At 52.3% G+C, this 22,569-nt stretch overlaps 1 protein-coding gene across 1 annotated transcript in view; it reads right to left on the reverse strand.

Moving 5' to 3' along the window:
- Positions 1-17,786: 17,786 nt before the first annotated feature.
- Ctnnbl1 (catenin beta like 1) overlaps positions 17,787-22,569 on the reverse strand; it is a 155,381-nt gene continuing 150,598 nt past the window's right edge. Inside the window, exon 16 of the mRNA XM_051187661.1 lies at positions 17,787-17,968. Coding sequence (XP_051043618.1) covers positions 17,880-17,968 — 89 coding nt within the window. The 3' untranslated portion in view covers positions 17,787-17,879. The remainder of the gene's footprint in view (positions 17,969-22,569) is intronic.

The following is a 22,569-nucleotide window of genomic DNA, read 5'->3' on the forward strand; positions in this document are numbered from 1 at the left end:
GCCCCTCCCCTCCTTGAAAGGTGTCATTTGAGCACTGTGGCTCTGTCAGTGGTAACAGCCGTAAGATTTGTCCTTTTAATCCAGAATCAATAACAAATTTCATTTAAAAATAAATTAAACCAGGCATTGGAAATCATTCACCGTGCGGGCCAGGGCCCTATACAGCACCGTCTAAATGGCTTCCTCTCACTCATCTATCAATGTCACGAGGGGGGAAATACCTGAGCTGCCTGATTCATGGGGAAACGACTTAAATGTATCAGGACCTAACAATGAGCAATGTAAGCCAGAGCCGCACCTTGAACACACCAATAACATGGGAGTGAGGCTTCATGGGAGCTTATCAAGACCCCACGGTCACCGGCTTTGAGGGAGTCCATTTGTAAGGGGGAACAATGGCTTTAGGATATAGCTGCCTAATTTCTAGAATGCATTACCGAGCTCAGAGGAGCAATGGAATTCTATTAAAGCCTTATCTGCCACAGGAGGGCATGAAACCGGCAGGGAAATCCAGACTTGGCACTACCATGCCGAAGACAGCACCAGAGCTGGCCTGGGAGGTGGGTGAAACAGCCCAGAGGTGGGAGCCTCTGGGTGTGTGGAAATATGTGCATTAATAGAACTCCAGTTGCCAGCGATTACGTTTACATCAGCGAATAAAACTTGGCAATAAAACATCAGAGCTGCGTCTCCGACAGCACCTCCATTTATAGCCTGTGTATTTCACTCATTCTAAGAGGAGGCAGGGAACTCGAGGTGTCCCCATTTCTCCCCCTTTAATTAAATTTCCTAAATTGCTGCCTAGGATTTGGATAAAGAGAATGACTTACAGCTCCAGTAATGGCCATCGAGGCTCTTGGCCCATCACTGGAGTGGCCCTGACTGTACCAGGCTCCATCATTATTAAAGTGAAATATCGTTAACCTGGCCTTCCTGGGCTCTGGTTTGTAGAAGGAGATTCAGCATCTTATGAGAAGCTGGCCCTGGCCCAGGTCTGCCTTGGTTATCATCTCTCTGTGTGAGCTTGGGTGAATGACTGGCCCTTCCTGAGCGTCATGGCTCCCCTCCACCACACATACACCATCTTTGCTTCCATCTGAAGTCTCTGACAATTGGTCGAGGCTAGAACAACCCTCAGTTACATATCATGTAAAGTATTAGTGCCCAGGCCACAGCCAGGAATGTTGACATTAGTGTCCCAGATGACTCCAATGCCCAGCCAAGGCTACAGCATCCCGAGTGCTGTGATTGAAGGTGTGTTCCTTTACCCCCAGCCAGCTACTTTTATTTTTGAAGATTTAATTTTGTTTTTTAAGACAGGGTTTCTTTGTGTAGCTTTGGAGCCTGTCCTGGAACTCGCTCTGTAGACCAGGCTGGCCTTGACCTCAGAGATCCACCTGCCTCTGCCTCCCAAGTGCTGGGATTAAAGGCGTGCTCCACCACTGCCTGGCTTTAATTGTATTTTTAAATTATGTATCTGTGTATAATACCCACGGAGACTAGAAGAGGACATAGGAGGGTCCCCTAGAGCTGGAGTTACAGGCAGTTATGAGTTGTCCCATGTGAGTGCTGAGAACCAAACGTGGGTCCTCTTCACTGATCTTAACTTAGAGCCATCTCTCCAGCCCTTGAATGGAGTTTTGAGACATTTGTGGCTTTAGAACCTCTGGGAAGGCTGGCTGTGCCCACTGAAGTCCGTGCCTCACTCACCCTGGGGGATTCTTGTTTAGCTTAGGTGTTGGGATGGGGGAGATACTTGGCAATCTGCCAACTCACTGGGTACCCCCAATGTGCCTAGCATGTGTCCTGCAGCACAGCTAGGGTAGAGGGTCCATCTCCTTCCTTGATTGTGATGATAGCCTTGTCTCTCTTGCTGTCCTAGAGGCAGCTCAGGAGGCTACACTGCGACCAGCCCCTCTGTGATACTTTCCTTGGACCCTTTGCTTTAGAGTCCCCTAACAAAGTGCCACAGACATGATAGCTTACACACCACAGTCCCACAAGCCTACACTCAAGGTGCTGGCAAGGTAGGTTTCTTTGCTAGTCTGTTCTCTTGGCTTGGAGGTGGTGTCCCTCCTGCTGTGTGTGCAGATAACCACTGCTTTCTGCATGAGGAGAAGGGGGGAGAAAAAGGGAGGAGGGGATTCCAGCTCAGCTCCAGGGGTGCAGATAACCACCCTCTTCTGCTCTCCTTGTACACACATACACACACCACTCAAAAACAAGTTATCATTTCAACACATAATCCTATAAACCATCCCTAGTGAGTGTCACGCCAGCTTATTGACAGGAGCATGTCTCACAGTACCTCTCAACTTGGGTTGACTCCTGTAGGGCACAGTAGTCTTGTGTGACTCCTGATTTTTCCTAATGGACAATGCAACATGGACCAGGGTCCAGAAGGGACTAGAAGGCTAAGGCTTCCATGTACTCATATAGCACTCATGTAAGAAGAGAGGAGCATCTATGGAGCTCTTCCTGTGTGCTGGGTGCAGGACTCAGCATCCAGGCCTCATGTCATGGGTGTGACTGTTCACCTCATCTTCTGGCTGTGTCTACTGATGTTCAGAGAGTTGACCAGGGCCTCAGTCTTGGGCGATGGAGAGGACTTGGACAACCTTGTGAGTGATGGTTAAGAAGGGTTGCTCACACCGAGGATCCCTGCCTGCTCTGGGGACAATTTATCTTGGTGACTTCCTATGACAGAGCAAAGGGCCTTAGGACAGACAGCAGGGTCCCAGCCAGAGCAGCCACAAAAGCCAAGACTACCTCTGCCACTATTCCATTGATGTCATGGGTTGTACAGTTATCTGAAGTGTAACCCTGTCCCTGAGGAGCCAGACTGTAGGCTTTGTAATAGCAAAATGATGCCTCTCTCAGTTCCTGAATGGTGTCCTCAAAGCCAGATTTAGCCCCTACTTAGTCAGCCACACTCTCCGGTAAAGAACCAGAACACCTCCAGAATAGCTTCTTCTGTTTGGGCTTGGGACCTAGCTTGCTGTTTCACTCTTGGGGATCTGCCGTACAGTAAGCTCTGGGGAGTGCTGGCCAAGTGGCTAGTTTTGGATCACCATGGCCCAAAATGCACCAGGCTACATGCCACTTGGATAGTGTGGTATTCCATTTATTCTTCCCAGCACTTGGTATGCAAATCTCATCTTGAAGATGGGGAAACTGAGGCCCCGGAAGATGCCCAAAGCCTGGCTGGTGGCAGATTCTGGGGCCATGGTGCATCTTCCCGAGGCAAACAGTGTACAGTGTGCTTCAATGGCTGTGTGCTGCCACTGAGGAGAGCAGTTGACAAGTCCTACCCACTGCAGGACTCTGCCCCACCCCCTTTTGCACACAATGACCCTGGTACCTTAAGTCACAGAGTTGTGTATAGATGACAAACTTGCTGGCCTATGGGTCTTTTCACTGAAGCAGGGGGATCCCTTCTATTCTGAGGGCAAGTATGAGGTCAAGACCTCAGTTTGGTGACAAAGGAGGCCAGGCTGTCTTCCTCCAGTTCTGGGATTCAGTCCTCCCTCCTAGGTGAGGCTGGGCTCCAGCAGGGCCTGGCCTTGTCTCCACTTCCTCTGAATTTCAAGTCTCCTCTGCAGGTGTCCTCTCTGGACCCTGAAGGTCCAGGTAGAAGCATCAGTCCGAGCCAGTGTCCCCTCATTCCTCCTTCTGTCTCAAGGCCAGAAAGGACCGTCACCCCACCAGCAACCCTCCCCTTACATTTTAGAGATGCACACAATGCTGCCCAGTGATTAGATGTGGAACAGGGTTCAGTCTTTGGCAGCAGTCACAATTAAATCAAGCCACAGCTGATTCAGGGAGGACAAGTTGCCCTCTAACTATGGCAGCCTCGCGCTCTGCTTTTGTAATCTGAGACATCTCTAGCCCTGTTCCCTGTAATCCTGCAGTCTACAACACCTTTCCCCTGTAATTTGGACCATCTCCACAGCATGGAATGTTTCAGAATCTCTCTATCCCAAGAGACCCTTTGGGATGCCAGGCCAAGAGCCCCGAGGCAGCTGGGAGGGCAGTCTTCTTCATGTATGCGCTCACATTTTCACTTTCCCTTCAATCTGTGGGTCCAAAGTTGCCATCATTGCTCTGCCAGCGTGGTGAGTGGCATAGTTTCTCTGCTTGCTTCAGTTTCCTAATCTAGGAGATGTACCCCCTTCCTTGTCCCTCCAGGACTGTTCAGAGGAACAGATGCGATTGACTGGAGGTCCCCGTGAACAAGCAGGACTGCGCCCTGAGGGGGGCTATGATTACCCCATCTCCCTGATAGGCAAATTGAGGCTGGAAAGGCTGGAAGCTTGGCCAGACCTATATACCTGGTTCTTGTTGTTATACCCACATTCATTGCATGCTTCCTGCTGTCTTCCTGTGCATCTCATCTTCAAAATGTCACCTGCTTGCCCACCCTTGAGGGGTACAACTCCAGTGGGGTGCACATTCCCCCACACATGTAGCAGAATCAAGCTTCAGCCCAACCCGGTGTGTAACACTGAGAACATCGCTTATCTTTCTGAGCCTTCAATGTCTTCCATTCTAGACCAGAGACGATGACTCTGATGCTCTGAGAACCGAGATGCACAAGAGAAATGTGGTTCAGCCTCAGCACTTGAGAGGCCAAGAACATCAGCCGTTGATGGTTAACTCTGATGGTTAACATGCTACCTCGTTGTACAAGTGTGGGAACCAAGATCCAGGGCAGGTCAGAGACTTCTGAGGTCACGTTTTACCTGGACAGGTCCAGATCTTGGGACTTTCACTCACCTTTGCCACAGTTCTCCATTTTGCCTAGGAATTCTGCCCCCACCCAGCTGCAAGTTCAAGTGTGTTCTCTCTTTCCTATTCTGCTTGGAATAAAATCGCATGGCCTCCCACCATGCTCTGGGCTTCAACCTGAGACCTCACCACTCATCTTCCACCCCATACTACCAGTTCCTTGGCCTTCTAGTGCCTTCTAGACTGTTCCATGCTCCTTCTCCCTGCAGCCCTGATTCCTGGAGGGTAGGCTCTCCGGCAAAGCCCCTGCTCTCCCCTCAGCAACCCTGGACTTCAGGGTCCTACCTTCCAGGTTCTGGACTGAGCCCAGGAGGCACACAAGCTTGCTTAGAGCTCGGCCCACAGTTGGACCCCAGCAAACCCTCCTGAATAAAGAAATGGACTATTAGTTCTGATATTAGGGGCTGGGCACAGTGGGCCTGATCCTAGGCTTTCTTTTGACTTCTGAGACGCCCATCCCCACATCACCCCGTTTTCCCTGGGAGAACAAAGGAGTTGGTAGGATGTCCTCTTGCTTATCCTGGGATGTGAGAGAGGAAGGCCAGTGGCAGAGATGGGGTCTAGAGGTGGCCTAAGGGACTTAAGCTAGGACAAGGACAAAGGTTCTCATCTGCAGGCTCAGTGGCATCCTTATGAAGAAATGAGCTCCCTGTGGTTGGGGGCATGCAAGCAGGATATGGTAGGGAAGAGCCCAAAGGTCAGACCTAAGACCAGCCACAGATGGGGCTGAAAGACACAGTTCAGAGGCCACCAAAGTGCTGTTTTGCTGGCTCTGTGACTGAGTTGGCTCAGCTCCAAATACCCACAACTCAGTCTGGAAAGTAGAGGTGCAGTGTCAACCTGGCCACAGTGCTCAGAGTCTGGGGTGGTGGACATGTCTTCAGGCACCGTGTCTTTCAGCCATGGTGCACACCAGAATGACAGTTCTGCCACCCCCAGGATGTCTAGAGCATCTTGAGGTCCATGGAGTATCCTGCCTTGAACCCCGAGGCCTAGAAGACAGGAAACTTAAGTTGACCCCCCCACTGCACCAGTCACTGCAGAATCTCCTCTGACCTTTCCCCCAGCTCTCCCTCATCCCCCTCCCTCATCCCCCCATCCCTCATCCCTTGCCTCCACACAGGGAGCTCTATCCTTTCCACGCCTCCCAATCACGGCAAACGACCTCATCAATCATGTTCTCTCTAATTAACTTCTAATTTACCTCTTTAGTCAAATCTGTTTACAATCAGAGACAAGGAAACACGCAGCAGCCTGTGGTGCGGATGAGGGGACCAGCTCCAGGGACCGTGAAGGATCAATCAGCCCTTGACCAGGCAGCAGCTCTGAGGCTCCCCTCCTTCCGAGGGCAGTAAAGGGCAGGGGCGGGGCCACTGCCTGGTATCCTTGCCCCCAAAGCAGGCATCCGAAGTCCCTGTCTGCCTGGCCTCTCCAGTCCCCTCTCCCCCTGCTGGTCTTCTGCCTCTCCATGAAGGCACCCTTGTATCAGGCCTGCTCCTTGATAGCTGTGTGGCCCCCTCTGAGCTTCAGCTGTCTACCTGCAGATGGGCAGAAAGTTCCACCCACCTCACAGGGCCTGGAGTGCCCTGGGACCCCACCACTACCTGGCCCAGCCTATGACCCTGGGTTCAGTAAGGAGGAACACATGCCTCCTTTGTTTCTATAGTTTCATATTTCAACCATTTTGGAATTTTGAACTAACTAATTTCAAACCCAAGGGAAAATCAGTGTGTACACTGTATTTTCTAAAACACAGTGGCCAGAATTGGGACATCTGGGTTTAAAATCACATCTGTACCGTCTTGGTGAGGGCCCAAGGTTGTGTTTTGTCTGCATGTGTGTATGTGTGTGCTCATGTGTACACGTGGAGCATGTGGATGTCAGGGGCAAACGTCCTTGCTTGAGCTATACTTTATTTATTTATTAGGTTTTGGGTTTTAGAGACAGGGTTTCTCTGTAGCTTTGGAGCCTGTCCTGGAACTCACTCCGTAGACCAGGCTGGCCTTGAACTCACAGAGATCTGCCTGCCTCTGCCTCCCGAGTGCTGGGATTAAAGGCGTGCACCACCATCGCCAAGCATTACACTTTATTTTTTTGAGCCAAACTCTTTCACTGAACCTGGAATTCAAGCATTTGGCTCTGCTGGCTGGCAGTGGGCCCCAAAAGCCTGTCTTCCCCAGCATCCGCCTCAGGTCCTCAGGTCCTTCGGACATGAGTGCTGGGGATCCGAAGCCACGCCTTCATGCTTGCATAGCTCTACTGGCTGAGCCATCTCCCAGGCCCTGAGGTTGTTTCAGATCCCTGCACCAGCTCCTGGGCATCACCGCCCTTGTGCTCTGTTTCTGGGTGCTGTGTAGTACCCCATCCTCAGGTTGCCCCTGCAGCCTGATGCATCAGGGTGTGGGAAAGTGCATGGTGCCACTAGGGTCCACGAAAGAGGTGCTAAGTCCAGGACACAGTGACATCTGTGGTCATGGGCAGGAGGAACCCTGAGATTTTGGGGGGACTTCACATGTTCCATTTGATGGGAGGACCCAGAGAGCCTGGAGACATTTTCTTGGGCCTGTAGCCAGTGTCAAGGGACAAACAAGTGAGAGAAGGTAAAAAGCAGGGAGGGGTAATGATTATTAATGGCACAGCAATAACTCAAGCAATGGAGAGCAGTCAGTCATTGGAAGGGAGCCATCAGGAGCAGCGCAGGAGCTGGGAGATCAGAGCTGGGAGGGAGAAAGCAGAGGCTGGAAGAGCAGAGGCCGGTGGGGGGGGCAAGGGTTCCTGTGTGGCCTTGGTCCTGTATGCTTCCACCCCTGCTTACTATTCATCAATCCATTTATTGGCTTCATTTTGCACTCACTCTTTCCTTTCTGGAACATTCCCCCAGCTCTTGTCACTGTTACTCCTACAAGACTCGGCTCTACGACCTCTTCCTACAGAAACATCTAGAAGTCCTCCAACCACACACACATACATGCATGCACACTCAATACACATACATGCACACTCACATGCTTATATGCACTCTCATACACACTTGCATGCACATATACACATGCTCATTTGCTTTTTATCTCGTTATCTTACTTATTTTATCACCAGGGACCCCCTCCCTCTACTTTGGGGTAATTTTTTGGGTTGTGTAGTGTCTTCCTTTCCGTGAGTTCCTTGAGATGGGCAGTGCCACTTGTTAGGCTAGGTTTTGTCTCCCAGAGTCCAGGTTTGCACCCCACACCTGTGGCAGTTTGAACCTTAAGTCCCCCATGCAGCTGTGTTCACCTTGGCACAGACAATGTGGGGACGCGAACTTGATCAGCAGAGGCTCTGCCTTCCTCTGCTCGCTGTCTCGTCCATGTGTGATCACAGAACCAGCGGAGCCAGTCCCTGATCAGGATACTGTTAAGAAGAACCAAACTTCCTAGAGAAAGTCTTGATTGCCAGGCCCGAGAGAGCCTGCCCCCACTGAGTTGCCCCAGAGCGTGTGGCCAGTTGTATTCACTCCTGCCAAGCTCTGAGCACCTAGCTGTCAGCCTAAATGGCACCTGTCTATCATGGGGTTCTTGAAGACCTTGAAAGACCAACCTTGTGCCCACTCAGATGGCCACAGGCAGGTCTATGACTTCTTGAGGGCTCTTGGAGCCTGGCTGGCTGCTGAGGGTCTCTTTGTTAGGGGGAGCAGGGTCTTCTTTGGGGACCAGGAGGCCCTTCTTGCCCAGAGATCTACAGACAGCATCTCTGGTGGGGATTAGCGCTGGAAAGGGCTGATACTGTCTCAACCCTGTTTGATCATATTTCTGTCTTCCTGCTCGGTTCTCATACAGTCGGACTGTGTAATCAGACTTCCAGGCCACACCACCTGAGTTCTGATAGAGTTTGCCTTGTTCAATCAGGGACAGCTCAGCTGTTCCTAATGGCTGCTTTTTTCCCAGAAAAGAAAAAAAAAAAAAAAAAGTCATTAGCTATGAAGGGAGCTTGGAGAAATTTGGGATTGGGCATCTTGGTTTCCACCTGCCAGACCCTCGGGTGACCTGGAGTCCCTCCATTTCCCCTCCCAGGCCCCAGCGTGCCCACCTATAGAACAAGGGGCTGCACTTCACCATCTCAGAGCTGTGGCTTTGGATACACAGTTGACTGAGCACCTACTGTGCACAGCATGAGGCAGCGAGCAAGGGCATTACTCACTCTGGGGCTGGAGGCAGAGGCGCTTAAATCCAAGGTGGCATTTTTATCACCATGTTCTTGATTGTAATTGCCATTTAATTAGATTAATGATCATTAATGACACTAATAGCATGCTCCTGTCTTTGTTTGGGGTGATGACATTGTAGGGTGACTATCCCGAGGAGCTGGGCAGCAGTGGGCCCTCCCCCTCCTCTCCCTTCCTCCCCTTCCCAACTTCATCTTTCCAACACGTGTTTTTGTTGCCCTGAGTCATAATCCTCTTTGTTGCAATGGCGTCCCGTATTCGGGCAGCTCAGGGACAGTCCAGTCATTCCTGGGTCTCCACTCAGCAAGGGGCTATCCCAAGGGGAAAAGTGATGAGAGGAAGGATGAGTAGACGGATGGCTGGCAGGAGACACGGATGAAGGCCAGCTCCTGTCTCATGTGGCACAGCAGTCACTCTGTCCTGCAGGGGTGTGTGGGAAAGAGCATGGCACCTCTGTTCCCTGGGATACAGGCGGAATCTGACAGTGAGGCCCCACAAAGAAGGTGCTGGCTCCAGGACTCTGAAGTCTGGGGCTTTGGAGAGGAAGAACTCTGAGGTTTGGGGTGGGTTTCATATGCTCCCTTCAGAGGGAGGGCCGTATGGAGAATGATGTGGTGTGATCTACAGATGTGCTGGGCCACATTCCCAGATGTCCTGAATTGCATGCGGCCCTCTTAAAAACTTGACATGTCTGAAAGGGTCTAGCCTACCAACTACTTGGCTCTACTCAGCCCTCAGGGGCCTCTGCCTGTGTATCCTGAGGTCATTGCCCCTTTGGAAGCCACCGTCATGGAGGGATTTTGATACAGGATGGCAGCAAGCTTCCATCCACCTCCCAGTCCTCTTTATTCTTCCTGCCCACTGCCCTGGGCTCTGTGCTCTGTACTCTGGAGTGGCCCGTGGTCTGCCCTCCTCACGGCTTCCTTTGTGCTATTCAGCCTGGTTCCGAATGGTTTCCAATCAGCTATTGCTGCCCTTCATGGCTGAGTCAGTGTTTCCTTCTTCAAGAAGCCTCTCCTGATGCCCGGGAAGGAGGGACCACTGCCCACCACCTGCCTTCCTGTACCCACTGTTGTAACAGCCCAAGAAACAGAAAGCCAGGACACATTCAGTTGGCCACTTAGGCTCAGAGTTCTAGTCTTGGGCGGCCTCATTTACAGGGGAGCACCAGCTAGCCTCCTCCCTGAGCCTTAACTTCTCATCTAGAAAGACAGGCAGCTGGGTCTAAAATGGCATGGCTCATAGAGGGCCCTCTCCAAACCCTGCCCTGGGCACTCCCATGGCCTCGCAGGGAGCTCATGCCGTCCTCAAACCCAAGACACTCTGCCTGCCCTTCAGTCCCAGTTCGGAAGAGCAGGAACCATCCCACCATAATTGGCTGTTCCGAGAACCTCTGCATCCCATTCAGGTGGTTTTGTGTTTACTGCTCCGAGAACCTCTGCATCCCATTCAGGTGGTTTTGTGTTTACTGCTCTGACCATTTTGGGGCTCATTTGAGACACAGCCAGAGGGATGCGGAGGATGAAAGTGGCCCTGCCCCAACAACAGTGGCATTTCAGTCTCTCCTCTTCCTCCCTGGCTTGTGTTGAGCACCACCCACCACCCCTGGCTGGCCCCGAACCTTCTGTGGTCATTTTGGCCCTGTTTAATAGTCTCTAATGAGTTCCCTTTGCAGGTTGAAGGTGATTCAATTCCTTTCTGGCCAACAAAGCCCCACAAGTCTGGGCCCCCAACTCTGCATCCATCTCTCATTCTCAACCACACTAGATAGGTCTGTTGTGTGTGTGAATCACATGCTGGCCACAGGGCCTTTGCACTCACTGCTTCCATTGCTGGGATATTCCCATCATCCCATTATTCCCATCACATCAGTCTCAGCTCCGACACTCTCCCCCAGGCCTCCTCTGGTAACTCACACAGCTGTAATGCCCTTCCTTTCCAGCCCTTCTCTTCTCCCTTCTCCACAGCACCTCCGTCGCCTTGCTTGCTTATTCTTAAGCACCCCTTTCTAGGAGGCAGCAGTAGGATGCTCATGTGCCTTGCACACTGTTTCTTCCCACAGCCTGTCACAGTGAGGCCCAGAAATGCCTTACTGAAGACCGTGCCAGGCCACCCTGCCTTCCACAGCCCACTGGCCCAGTTAAGTTGGCTGGTGGCCTCTCCTGAGGCCGGTGTGGAAGGTTGGGAGTCCCAGCTCACTGCTCTAGGGTGGGCATGCTTGTTTCTGGCTAGGCCTTTGCTACAGCGGGTTGAGAATCTGTAGAGTTCAGAACTAGCTGGGGCAGTGGTCGGGGACAGATCAGAGGTGTGAATGGAGGTCTGTGATTCTGGATACTGACCTTGGGTGTGTGCAGGCTTGTATACTCTGCTTGTGCAGGGTGGACAGACATCTGTCCTTGTGCTCAGTCCTTCTAGATAGTATGAACAGGTGCCGGCTGGATCTGGAGAGGAAGGTGACGGACCGGGAGGCAGCACACGGGATCTGGTGAGGTGGGCACTGCGTGTGGATCTGTTCCAAGTGTACTGGTTTACTACCTCAGCACCCCAAGCAGACTGTGTTTGCAGAGTGCACATGAAGAAACTGAGGCTGGCCACTTAATGGGCTTAACTGATGACTGGCTGTCCAGGCAGGTTGCCAGCTGCGCCTGCTCACTCTGCTAGCTTTCAGGCCCTACAGACTGTCAGTGGGGTCAACTGAGAGCCCAGAGGATCCCCAGCCAGCATTACAAGGAGGGCTCTGTGACCTTACGCGAATCCTTGGCTTCTCTGTTCAGTGAAGCGAGTGATGTAGCCTTGGAAGGCATCGCTGGGCTCAAAGGCATCCTTTGGTCAGTGGCCTGCAGTTCACAGACTTTCAGTTAGTGTTTGCTGTCACTCAAGGAATTTTTCCTCCTGTCTTTCCATAGATTTCTATGGTGACCGGGCATGGTGACTCACACTTGTAATACCAGCACTGAAGAGGCTGAGGCAGCAGAGCTGCTGTGATTTTGAGGCCAGCCTGGGCTACAGGGTGTCAGGTTGCCGCGCCTCCTGGTTTGATGGCTGAGGCCAGAGGAAACACATCCTCAGCCCCAATGCTTGAGAACAAGGAAAAGGGCTTCTTAGAGACCCAGTTGTGCTGCTGGCTCACCACTACTGGGTCTTAGTGTTTGCATCTGCAAAATGGGTCAGTCTTGAATCAGGGAAATGGTGCTTGACCAGGACTTGGCCCAGAGAACATTAGCTGGGACTAAATGGTGTAGCGATCATATGTAGCTTGAGTGCCAGGTCTGCTTATCTGCAGTGACCTTAGCAAAGCTGCCTGCTCTTATGGGGCTCTATTTCCCCACTCGAAAAGCTGGACGCCCCAAGGTGGGACTTCCTTAGCTGTGGGGTTCTAGGAACTCCATTGTGCTGAAACCAGCTGTCCCTGAACTCAGCTTGAGAGGAAAGCTTCAGGATTCTGGTTTCCGGCAGGGGGGCAGGCGGTAGACTGTCAGTGACAAGCCACATGTTTCTGCTTACTGTAGCCTCATACTTGTACAGGTATGGGAAGGACCAACATCCCTGAGCCCAGGACAGTGTATTCATGTGTGGAACACTGAGCTCAGAATGGTCACCTGGGAGCCACGCAGGGCCTGGGGTGGGTGGGTAGATTTATGGCAGCCGGGCTGTCCCCTACAGAGCCTGCTTCTAATGAAATTTTACGGCAGGTGGAAATGATGGGACTCGGCAGCCTTAAAAGCACTTCTATTTATTCATTAAAGATATTTATACACTGAGCCAGGCTCTCCACCGCCCACCCTGCTCCTGCTGGCCCAGGAAATGGCTCCCAGGCCTCATTGCTGGGGATGTCTCTGGGGCAGGCCTCCAGTGCAGAGTCTGCTGCCTCCCCCCCCCAACCCCCCACCCCCCGCAGCCCTCCTCACTGGCCCCAGGGTGCTTTTGGAGCTCCTCCTTGCCCTGCCATCTTCCACAGTGCAGCCTCCATAGAGCACCCAAGGACATCCTTTTAAAGTGAGTTTTCGCCCCTTCCAATCTTTCAAGCTCAGTTCTCAACCTCTGCCTGCTGCTTGGCCTGATCCCTGATTGACCATGGCCTCTGGTGCTTTCTGGAGAGCGCGGTGCCTTCTCTCTGCCTCAGGACCTTTGCACTGGTATCTGTACTTGGACTCCTATGTTCTCGTTTTTTTCTATTCCCTGTCTCGTTGACACCATTTGGAGTTCAGCGCAAGCTCTGAAGGGATGCCCACACCAGGCCTCCTCTGTCTCACCACCGCACACCTTGCTTACGCTTTTGACTCTCAGAAATTGCTCTATGTATCGTCTACTTGTTTATTGACTTCCAGTTTGTCTTCCCAGGTCAGGGTTCCCTCAAGGTGGGGATAATATCTGCTTTGTTCCCGTGTGGCTTTCAGTAAAAGGTGGAGGAAGGGTGAAGATACCCGGGGACCACGTGGGGTTACAGAAGCAGTCTGTGGGGGATTCCCAGTGTTAGTCCCTCAGTGAGACCCCAATAGTTGCTGGGTTGAGCTCCTGCATGGCTGGTTGGAGACTGTGGTGAGGCACATGGATGGTCTGGCTCCCGCCCAGTCTGTTCCAGTGGCTTCTACCCACCTGCCCAGGTCCAAGAGGGCTAAGGACAGCCTGGGCTGACGGGGACTGTGGCTGTTCTCCCTTAGCCCCGCCCTAGGCAACACTGTGAGGCTGGCTCTTGCCTGGGGGGGGGGGGGAATCAGAATTCAGTTCCCTGGGCTGTTTCCCTTCTTTCTGTAAGGGTTGACATTGATTGCCACAGGACGTGGAGACAAAGCTTGACCTGGAGCTAGCTGGCTGGGAGACTGGGCTGTGGGAAGGGCTCAAGCAATTTCCACCCATGGCAGAGGGAGCTGGTCCTGGGGACACACAGGGGCTGCCTGGTGGGGGAGGGGCTGTCCTGGGGCTTCCTGAACACCCAGCAAAGGTTCTGCTTCTAGTATGCCCGGTGATACCTTCTTTCTTTTTCCCAATCCCTTCCTTGGGGGTGGGGGAGGGGCTGTGTGACTCTGGGATCTGCAGCATGGTTGACTAGATCCCATTCACTCTCAGCTCTGCCCTATAGACTAAGGTCAGTCTAGGTCAGGCTGAAATGTGGGTAGTGATAACACACTGGCCTCAGGGAGGGATGTAGCTGGACTCCAGAAGGCAGGCCTGCGGCTTGTGGAAAGCACTGGCTTGTAGAGAGACATCGGAGATGCCAGCTAATATACCGCACTCCCTGCACAGACATTCTACAACCCTGAATGGAAGTGGCTTCACAAGAGCGATGCTGCCCAAATGGTACCATCGCCCCACTGACCACGCCCACCTGTTCCTCATGCTGGAGGACACAGTACAGGCTGCAGGTGGGCATGTCCGCACAGGTGACAATGACAATGCCCTCTCTTCTTTGACTTCACAACTCTCCTTTAGACTAAGTGTGAAGTGACAGCGTACATAGCATGCTCCCACACTGGAGCATTAGCTGAAGATCAGCAGCAAGCAATGTGCCTGCCCACTAGCTGGGTAGCTACATCAGGGCCAGCACTGCAGCGAAGGCTCAGAGTGGTCAAGTGTGTGTCACGGGGCAGAGGTCAAATGGAAAGCAAGGGGTGCAACAGGATGAGCCCACCTGGATGGACCTGGAGGGGGTGCCTAGTCTAGTCAGCAGGGGCTGCTTCCAGGGAAGGGGCTGAGTGGCCAGGAGACTGATCTGGCGGGGAGACTTGCACAGTGCAACCTTATACACCTTCACCAGCCTCTCCCAAGGGCATGCGTTAGCTAATCGAGACGAAGGTGAGTGGAGGAAGCTTGCCATTTTCCCCAGCACCAATAACTAAGGCCCACTGCTGTGATGCCAACCAATTTCCGTGTGCACCAAAGAACACAGCAGATTGGAAATGTGTGGGCCTGCCTTTACCTCTGCTGCTGGGTAAGACATCTCATCAAGAAGGCTTGCCTCTAGGAAAGCGAGTCTCATCTCCCTGCTGACACTAAATTGACACTTGTGGTAATGACAGAAGGTGCCACCTGGGCACTGGTGCTCCTGTAGGTGACTGAGGGATGCCTTCCAGCTCCCCCATAATCCCCCACAGTAAGGAATGCAGGCTGCATGCAAATCTCTCTCAATTAGATTCACCCATCTTGCTGCCGCTACATTCAGGCATGTGGACCCCACCATCAAGCAGCAGGTGAAGGAGAAAGACATGACCTTCCTCTTAGGAGGCTCTAGCTAAGGTTTCTTGGATCATACCTGGATGGGAAAAGGAGTACTGCCTCCCTCTCTGCAGGGCTCTGCTCTGAGACCACTCAGCTATGGACACGGGATGGATAAGAGCCCAGGAAGTCCTTCCAGGACAGGGGGGTAGGCACAGCTGCTCTGTGAAGTTGATAGCATCTTAGTTGGCTGTGACAAGCTTGAGGAGCTGGGACCACAGCCCAGGAGCCTGGGGTTCCTAGTTAGCAGAAAGACATGGGTCTGTGCTGCATGCAGAGGTCTTAGCTTTGCAGTGGGGTCCCATTGGCCTCGAGATCCTGGGGCTGTGGGGCTGTGCACTCTCCTGCCTCTGCAGGGTTATGCTATGTACTTCCTCTCCCCTCACACCCAATAGAAAGGGTGCACTCACCTATGAAGTATGGTGTGTGTGTGTGTGTGTGTGTGTGTGTGTATGTGTGTGTGTGTGTGTGTGTGTGGTGTAGGGGTAGGATACTGAGGACTGAACCCAGGGCTTGCACAGGCTAGGTAGAGAGACTAAGAGCTGAGTTTGGACTTATTTGGCAGAGGAGCTTTTGGGGCAGACAGGTGGAGTGAGCCACTGGTAAGGCTGGTGAGTGAAGACCCATGAAGCCTCAGCACTGGCCGACCTGTGTGTGGGCGACAGGCCAGGCCTTTGGAAGCTCATGGCTGGACAATGCTGTTCACATGTTGGGAAGATGGCTGGGCAGCAGGAGCAGCTCTAGGAATAAGGAGGTTCTTCATGCAATGTTTCGAAGTTAAGTTTTGAACTCTGATACCACGTGTTAAGTGTTAGCTGGTTAAAAACCAATAAAGTTAAAAAAAATTACAAGAAATATTGAACAAGTATGATCAAAGGAGAACCAACTTTAGCTGGGAAAGTCGTGATCCCATAGGTCACCCGTGCTCATGCTCTGTTCTGTGGACTCATTAAAGCTCACATTGACAGAGACAGCACACTGACAGGTCAGAACCGCGCCAGCCAGTGCTGAGACCGGAGGAGTGCGGCAGAGGGTCACAGCTCTCGGGTTGAATGCGGGTTGTAGTTCACTGGCCACAGGACCTGATCCCTGGTAACTGTGATGTCAGCAGAAACTGGTGTGTAACTTGCTTCTGCCACATTGCTGGGATGCTTGGTCCATGGTGGGACACGCCCTCTCCATCATCACTCAGCCTTTCAGAGGCAAACACACAAGGGCCTATCTTTCCAGTACCAGGTACCATGTGGTCGCTACCCGACACCAAGTGTGCTTGGTGGCTACTTGATGCCTGGTTCCTTGGGGTCCAGTGAGGAGTAAGAAGAACTATTGTGTGGCATCGTGACCCACAGGCCTGTGCGAGGGTGTGGTACTCCTTGCAGCTTCTTTGGTGACCAAGGGCTCAAGCTTTGCAGTAAGGGAACCCTGTGTTCCACATGACTGTCCCACACATCTTGGCATAGAAGGACCCTCCTCTGAGGGCAACTGTAATGTCTGCAGGAGGGGAGGAACTTTCACCTCAGCCAGGAGGTGAGACCACACTTCGAAGACACAGCCACACAACACGGAAGGAAGTGAGCACCAAATGTGCCCACCGCATCGGTCACCATAGGCTCCTGACCCCCATGAGTCTGACTGGGGCATCTGTCAGCCTGCTCTGGAGAAGTCTGCCACAAGAGGTCAAATCCATATATCTAATGGGTCACCGTTGGGTAAGATTGGGGTCATCTGCTGTCACCCTCACTCCCCCCCACCCCCGCAGGTTCAGAACCTCTCAGAACCTTAAAACACCAGCACCAGGACCATTCTCAAATTGTTTTGCTTTCTCAAGACAAGGTTTCTCTGTGTAGCCCTGACTGTCCTGGAACTCGTTCTGTAGACCAGGCTGGCCTCAGACTCAAGAGATCCTCCTGCCTTTGCTTCTTGAGTGCTGGATTAAAGGTGTGCATTACCACTGCCTGGCTATTAGATACTACATGATCTCCTCAGCCATGGAGACATTCAGTATCCCTAGTACATGTCTCAGGCTGTGCTTAGTACTGGGAGGGGGAGATACTGTTTATCATTAAACACTTAAAATGAAATTGAACATGGTAACTAACAACAAATCATTAAATAACAAATTTTTAACAGACTTCTAATGTGATAAAGGCTGTGACTGTGGCCTCTCTTAAAATGCTTCACCATTCCACATGCCCTCACAGGACATGAGATGAAGTGTAGACAATGGTGAACACTGTAGTGTTTTAGGTTAGTGCTGGCCTTCTCTGGGTAGGCCAGAAGCACTGTGGACTGAGCTGTAGTCTGCTAGGGAGAGCAATCCTCTGTACCCTGCAGCCCCGAGAACCTGCAGTGCTGGGCTCAGAGCACTACTCAGGAGCTGTGCACAAACAGATCCCACCCACACGTGCCACAACACCAGGTGCCTCCCTTCACCACCATCCTCTCAATCTGCGTGGCCTATCATCCCACACCCTCCCCACTGCCCATGATAGGTGAGTCAGGCTGAGGCCAGCTCTGGAGGAGGGGAACAGAGATGACGGGGGGGGGGGGGGGGGGCCTTTCACACTGAATCTCAGCCCAAGGATACCAAAACTATCTTTAATTTGTTCAAGCCACACAAGTGTAAAAACGGTTTTGAGGAGGGATCCAGGGTCCGAGGCACACTCTGACCAGCCTTCTAGAAGTTCTCCAACAAGCCCAAGATGCGCTTCTGCTCAGTCTCTCGGAACTCAGGGCTCCGGCCATCCCCAATGTTCTCTGCATACTCTAGGGAGAAAGGACGGGGTGAGTTAGCAGGACCACGTATGTGGCCCCCTGAGCTGTGTCTTTCCACATTGTTCCAAAATCTCAGTGTGTATGTAACAAGGAGCTCCTGGGGTTAGCCCTTTGTGGCAGCTGTAGCTGTGAATCCCCCAGGCTCTCTTGCCTTTCCAGGCTCATGTCTTCTCCAAGCACATCTGTTCTCACCCTTCATGCAGGTCACTCAACACAAACCTAGCAGGCACTAGTGTACTTGAACAGCGGTGTCCCTCATCAGTTCATGCTGTGGCCCTCAGCCCTGTATAAATGGGATGTGACTCTTATACAAGGGCCGCAGAGAACATGTAAGGTCCCTTTGTTCTGCCATGTGGGGGCAGACAACATTCTTGACTTATCTCTCATTAGATGCCAAAGGCCAGTTTTGGTCTTGGACTTTCCAGCCTCCAGAACTTCAAGGGCATAGACTTCTTTCTTAAAAGAATCCAGTCTCAAGCATTTTGTTATAGTAGCACAAATACGCAAGAGAGATGCCTGGAATGCAAGCTCTGCTCTGGTTTGTGCTTTGCAGTATGGGGACATGATCAGCAGTATGACAGAGGAGAACATCCTAGAAATGTGGGGATGGATCTCACTCAGTTGCCTTAAACAGGAAACTGTGTGTGTGTGTGTATGTGTGTGTGTGTGTGTGTGTGTGTGTGTGTGTGTGTGTGTGTGTGTGACTACTTGGCTGGCACTACATTCAATCCCTAGAATAGCAAGAAGAGATATAGACAGAGAGAAAGAGAGAGAGGGAGAGAGAGAGAGAGAGATGGGAATTTGCTTCTGCAATGCCTCCTTCCCAATGGGGTGTGCATGGTGGCTGCTAGAATCTACGAGGGGATGGGAGTCTTGCTGAGACTAGTGTAGAGGACTGCTTTGGGTTTGGGCAGCAAGCGGCAGATCCTGCTTGGTCGTCTGTGGCTTTGCAAAGAACTCTGGGATGGTAACCATGCCCGCATACTCTGTTATCCCAGTGTGATCACTCTTTCAATTCTCAATGGATACATTTCCCTGGAGTGACCTCATCCCAGATGCACAGAATAGAGAAAGCAAGTCTGTGTTGAGCCGCTTTGCTGAGCTCTGCCAAGGCTGTGAATGCCCTGTTCCCACAGCCACCTTAGCAGAACTCTCAATCAGGCTGCGGCAGGGCCAGGCAAGGCTGGCTCACGGGCCCCAGTCTGGGAATGGTCACGCTTACTGGGTGGGAGGTTCCACAGATGTGGCTGATTTAACTGCTACCACAACCACAGGCAGGCCGAAGGTGGACCAGTCCTGCTCAGAAGAAGCAACTGAGGAACTGAGGCGGCTTGCCTAAGCATGGGCTGCGAGAGGAGCTGGAATTTACCCAGAATCAATATGAGCAGTGGAAAGGAGTAGGGGTGAGGCTAGTCCCCAAAGCAGCATTTGCTGACCTAAGCAACACCTGTCCTGCCTGCTCCTGACCTCTGGGAAAACTGCTCCTGGAGCTTCCCAGAGCTACTCCACAAGGGCCTCAGTGGCCAGGGCAGGTGTGGGGTGGGCTGGAAGGGCCCCACCGCTCTGTCAGGTCACAGAGCTCTCAGAAACACATGCAAGCCTGAGGGCAGGGACTGGACAGAGTCCCACAGGGAGCTGGCCATACCCAGAAGCAGGTACAATGAGCCAGCCCAGACTTTCCACTGCCCCCTCCATCTGGCAGCTTGTACCCACAGTTCAGCTGGGCCATCGTCTGGGCCCCGGCCTCTGGCTGGAGCAGATCTTGGTGCTAGCTACTGCCCGTTATTTCTGCAGCTGCAGCGGTTGATAAATATTGAACAGACTCCTCCCAGAGGTCTTGGGGAGAGTTCTCTTTGCTGTGTGTGAAGGGGAGAGATGCTAGCTGAAGGGAGCACTCTGGGGTGGGCAAGAGTGACCAAGGACCAGGGGAAGAGAAGGGGAGGAGGGGTGAGCTAGAGAGAGGGAGCTGGCAGACATCAACTCCCTTACCTACTTCCACAGCATTTGAAATGCTCTTAGAATACGGGCTTTGATGGAGCTCAAACCCAGGCAGCAGTGCTGAACGCATAAATATTAAAGCAAACTTTAGACAGCAGGTTTACCACACAGACATGGAATACAAGCTGTTCTGTTTATGTGGGGAGGGAGAAGGAGGGGGCAGGGAGGGCACAAGGAAAGCTGTTTTCCAGGCAGGGGCCCGGGTCAGTGCACACAATGCAGTCAGAGATTCAGGGTGAGGGAGGTGGGAGGGGTGGGCAGGCCAGCATCTCCACACCGGAGACCTCAGTGACACACAACCAAGCATGAGGCGAAGTTGCCAAGGCAGGTCCCTCAGGTCCACAGTGCTTGCTTGTTTTAGGAGGCATTTTGCTAGGCCAGGGGAACTTATTAAGTATGCCCTCCAAGAAAGGGAAGTGCTGCTGGTGGGCCTTATGGCTGGCCGTTTTAGCTGGTAGTTAAGATAGCTACTTGTTACTGTATGGAGGCTGTAGTGGCCGTGGCTAACTGCTGGTTCCTCAGCTTAGGCTGCTGCCAGCTCCAGGCTGAGAAAGCAAGGACTCCAAGAATAACCACTTCCTTGCACCTAGACACCCAGCACACTTCAGCCTCACAAGAGGCACGAGTGATGTGTGACATACATGACAACACTTAACCCCAGCAGGTTCTTATGGGCTCAGTGGATCATCCTGCACTCCAGGGCTTCTGGAACACCAGGGGTAACACAAGGCAAGTGTGGCTCAATCTGGCCTGGCGGCATGGGGCTATAATCACAGCCGCTCAGGAGGCAGGAGGGTCACAAGTTCATGATCTTTCTGGGCTGCAGAGGGAGACCCTGTCTCCAAAATTAAAACAAGAATAAAGCAAAACAAACTCCTAAAACCAAAACAACAGCCAAGTCCAAGAAGTATGGCTAAGAGTAGGGATCAGTGGGGGGTTCTCTTCCTTTGGAGTTGGATTTTTGGCCTGTCACAGAGAAGCCTGAGACCCACCCTGGTACACAGCCCACTCTGCAGTGAACATGCTCTACTCTGTGCCAGGTATCAAAGATGGAGGCAGGAAGGAGCCCATAGTGGGGACTGCCCTTCTCAGTTCCTTCGAGGCCCTGTGGTCTTCAGGCCTGCCGCCTATTTGGGGATGGCTGGACCCGGGAGTGCCGAGTAAGCAGTCTGCAGAGAGCTGGGCTTTCTTTAATGAGCCATCAATTATTCCTGTGCTCTTGCCCCCCCCTCCCCAGAAAAGGAGGGAGGAAAACCATGAAAAAGGGGACTCAAAACCCTGGGAAAAGTCCCCTGCTGGGCTTGCCTCATCAGCGGTTTCCTGAGACCTCAAGGGATACATCAGCTGTCATCCTGCCAGCAAAACTTAGGAAATATGTAGGCCATAAAATCAAAGAAAAAAGCTCTCATCTAATTAGTATGTTAAAAAAAAAAAATAGCAAGCAACCCAAACTGAAAAACAAAATTAAAATCAAAGCAAGATAGAGTGATGAGCTGGTCTCCTTTATGAGGCTTTGTTTCTTATCTCATTTTGATGGTGAGGTAGGGGAGAGACAGGGATGGAAAGGAGAGCAGGCAGGTCTCGTGGGGTGGTGGGCACACCGCCAGACCCGATTCACTAAAGTGTCCTCTGATCTTTACACTGACCCCACATTGCCAAGTGACCAGCCCTACAGGTTCTACTGCACCCTGTGAGGGGTTCACACATGCAGCACAGGCTGTGGATCAGAGAGAACAGGGATAGGCTCCCCCTGGCATGGGAGAGGCAGAGCAGGCCTGCAGAACCAGGCTGAGACCCTTTTATTACAATGCCAAGCATCTCAACCAATTAGTGGTATCCAGTTCCCTGCCTGTAACTGTCACCTGCACACTGATGGCTTCAAATGCCCAAACCACCTTGTGAGCGCTAGTGAGATGTCTACTGGCTGCTGGCAAGCATGTTAATACAGTTACTGCGTGTATCCCAAATTCACTACGTACCCAAAGGATTAATAACCTGCCATAGTACCACTGCCCCACCTCCTGGGGTCTAGTCCAGATCACCGAAGCCTGCCTAATCTCTGGCCTCTGCGCCTCACCTGGGATATCCTTAGATGTCTGCTCCATTAATCCCAACCAGAGGAGGGCTTCGACGAGGGTTGCTGAGAACTCTGTTGGGTTCCCATTATGAGCCCCACTGCCCCAGGAGGTAGGAGAAGACATGGCGAATAGGCTGCAACAATGCCTTACATCATGGAGCTTCCATTTTAATGCACAAGACAGATCAAATGAGTAAACAAACACATAAATAAAAATAATTACTGACTGTGGTAAAGGCCTTGAAAGGATACAGATGGAGAGGAGGGGACAGGTTCAAGGCAGAGTCTGCAGGCAGAATGGGCGGGACTCCCTGCAGCGCTGGCTGCAGCACAAGCTCAAGCTCAGAGAACTGAGCATGAAAGGAGGGTGTGGGGTCTGGTCAGCGCTGGGAGAAGGAAGCCACAGCAGAGAGCAGCAGGTGACTTCCCTGCCCAGACCCTCAGTGAATAGAGTCAGCACCTAGGGTGAGCCAGCACAGGGGCTGGCAGAGGCAGGCTTGAGTGGGATGTTTTGAAT

The sequence above is a fragment of the Phodopus roborovskii genome, unplaced genomic scaffold, assembly GCF_943737965.1.
Source record: "Phodopus roborovskii unplaced genomic scaffold, PHOROB, whole genome shotgun sequence".
NCBI classification, from domain to species: Eukaryota; Metazoa; Chordata; class Mammalia; order Rodentia; family Cricetidae; genus Phodopus; species Phodopus roborovskii.